Source organism: Acanthisitta chloris, unplaced genomic scaffold (genome assembly GCF_000695815.1).
Source record: "Acanthisitta chloris isolate BGI_N310 unplaced genomic scaffold, ASM69581v1 scaffold13201, whole genome shotgun sequence".
Taxonomy (NCBI): domain Eukaryota; kingdom Metazoa; phylum Chordata; class Aves; order Passeriformes; family Acanthisittidae; genus Acanthisitta; species Acanthisitta chloris.
This window is the reverse complement of record NW_008655538.1, coordinates 1,892-3,789: the sequence shown is the minus strand read 5'-3', so window position 1 is coordinate 3,789 and position 1,898 is coordinate 1,892. Positions and strand designations below refer to the sequence as shown.

The following is a 1,898-nucleotide window of genomic DNA, read 5'->3' as shown; positions in this document are numbered from 1 at the left end:
GGAGGAGATGTGTTACACTGGAAAAGCTGTGGGCTCAGCTGGCGTGTGGGGATGAGGAAAGCTCCCAAGCAGGCTGCTGTCCCCATATAGGGACTGGGAGATGCTCTGGCTGGGCTGGGTTCATCCAGGACCCCTGCAGGCTAGGGGACAGGATGGTCCAAGGCTCCTGTGTGCACAGGGTGAGGTGGCTGGCTACTTTTGAAAGAGTAAGACCTCCTTTTCTTCACATCCCCAGTGAGCTAAAAAGAGCACAGCCCAGTTTGTAGCTTTGTAGGTCAGTGAAGGAGAAGGCAGGCTCTGCAGTGCGCTGCACCTCGGGTGCTGCTCTCTGCCTGGCAGCTCTCCTGCCCCTGGCTCCGAGGGAAGAGAAGCAGGAGGAAGATGACCCACAGCTGCCCCAGTGTTACACTTTGAAGCTGTGTGACTGCAACACACTGAGTCAGACCTCAGGGGAGAAGTGTTAGTCAGTACAGATATCCAGGGGAGACCCTGTGCCTGTGAAGGCTTTGCTCAGCTCCTGAGGAGATCAGTGCACTCCCCGGTGAGCAGCGACAGGTGATGCTGCTCCTCCGTGATCAGCAGTGGGTTATGGTGCTCCTGCACGGACTGGTGACCTGATTCGTTTTCCTGCTGCCTTGCAGGAGGCTGCTTGGAGCAGGGAGCATGAGCTAGGGAAAGGAGTGGAATATGACAAAGCCACGCAGGTGAGGGAGGGATGGATCTCCCTTCTGTGCTTGCTGAGGCCTTGGCTCCCCTCGACCTGGCAGGTGCAGGTAGGGGTGGCTGTGCCCCACAGGCACCTCTGTGGGCACACCTGCAATGCAGGGCTGGGGCAGCACTCCCCGCCTGGCCTGCTGCCCATACAGGTTTGTGCCGTGCCATAGAGGCTGGTGTGCCCCGTGTGGGTTGCCCAGCACGTGGCATTAGTGCCAGCAAACAGGACAAGCAGGGTGACATTTGATCCTGGCCCATCGGGGTGAAGAATGGGGAACCAGGGAGCTGCTCAGACCACAAGAGGAGCTCCTAGCACTGCTCCTGGGCACTGACAGCAATGTCACTGTGTCCCGTGCCTGATGGCAGCTATCCCAAGCACGGAGTGAGCAGCCTTTCACTTGTATATCCCAATTTAGTCACGTTCTATCAGCTGTAACTGAGCCAGAGTAAACAGCGAAATCAGGTTTCTTGGTGTCCCTCCTTGGGTCTTAGAGCACATCAGTGGGGCTTTGCCACGTGCCAAGGACACATGGCCTTGTGCCTGCTGTTGAGGGGGCACGTGTGGGGAGGGTCCTGCCCAGCTCTGCTGTCCCCACTGGGAGAGGAGGGGGCTTGGTGTGGCAGCCAGGGCAGCTCTGCAGCCATCACTCCTCTCCAGCTCTGTAACTCTTGCTGTCTCCTTTCACACAGATCCGGTGGGAGAAGCCAACTTCCAAACCACACTGCTCAGAGAAGTTGCATCTCTCTGCTCTGTCGAGGCCCCTGAGCTCCGGCTGCGAGGAGGAGGACAGGTAAATTGTGCCCTATGTGAAATAATGGCTCCAGCTGTTACAGCTGGGGTTACCTTAGCTGGCTGGATGAGTGTTTAGAGATGCTCTATGGGTTTGTACCCTCTGCCTCAGAGATTGGACGTCAGGCTTGGGGGTCCTGTCACCTCACACAGCTCCGGGCAGGTGCCTGTGGCAGCCAAAGGCTGGTTGTCTTCTAAAGGCTTCTGTCCTTGCAGGGCCACCCTGAGCCATGTCCAGTGACCCACCCCCACCCTACCCGGGGGGCCCCTCGGCACCGCTGATCGAAGAGAAGCACGGCCCACCCTCTGCTCCAGGTACTGGGGGTGTCCCTGCTGCTCCAGGCTGTGTGCCCTGGCCACAGCCCCTCCTTGCAGCTCTGCCCTGGGTGTGCAG

The 1,898-nt window shown here is 58.8% G+C and overlaps 1 protein-coding gene across 3 annotated transcripts in view; it reads left to right on the top strand.

The window, feature by feature from the left end:
• Positions 1 to 1,720: 1,720 nt before the first annotated feature.
• CDIP1 (cell death-inducing p53 target 1) overlaps positions 1,721 to 1,898 on the top strand; it is a 1,551-nt gene continuing 1,373 nt past the window's right edge. For 2 of the 3 annotated variants that reach the window (XM_009083953.1, XM_009083954.1), the window contains exon 1: positions 1,721 to 1,819. In XM_009083953.1, coding sequence (XP_009082201.1) covers positions 1,735 to 1,819 — 85 coding nt within the window. In that variant the 5' untranslated portion in view covers positions 1,721 to 1,734. Of the gene's footprint in view, positions 1,847 to 1,898 lie in introns of all 3 variants that reach the window. The other variant, XM_009083955.1, reaches the window with a different exon arrangement.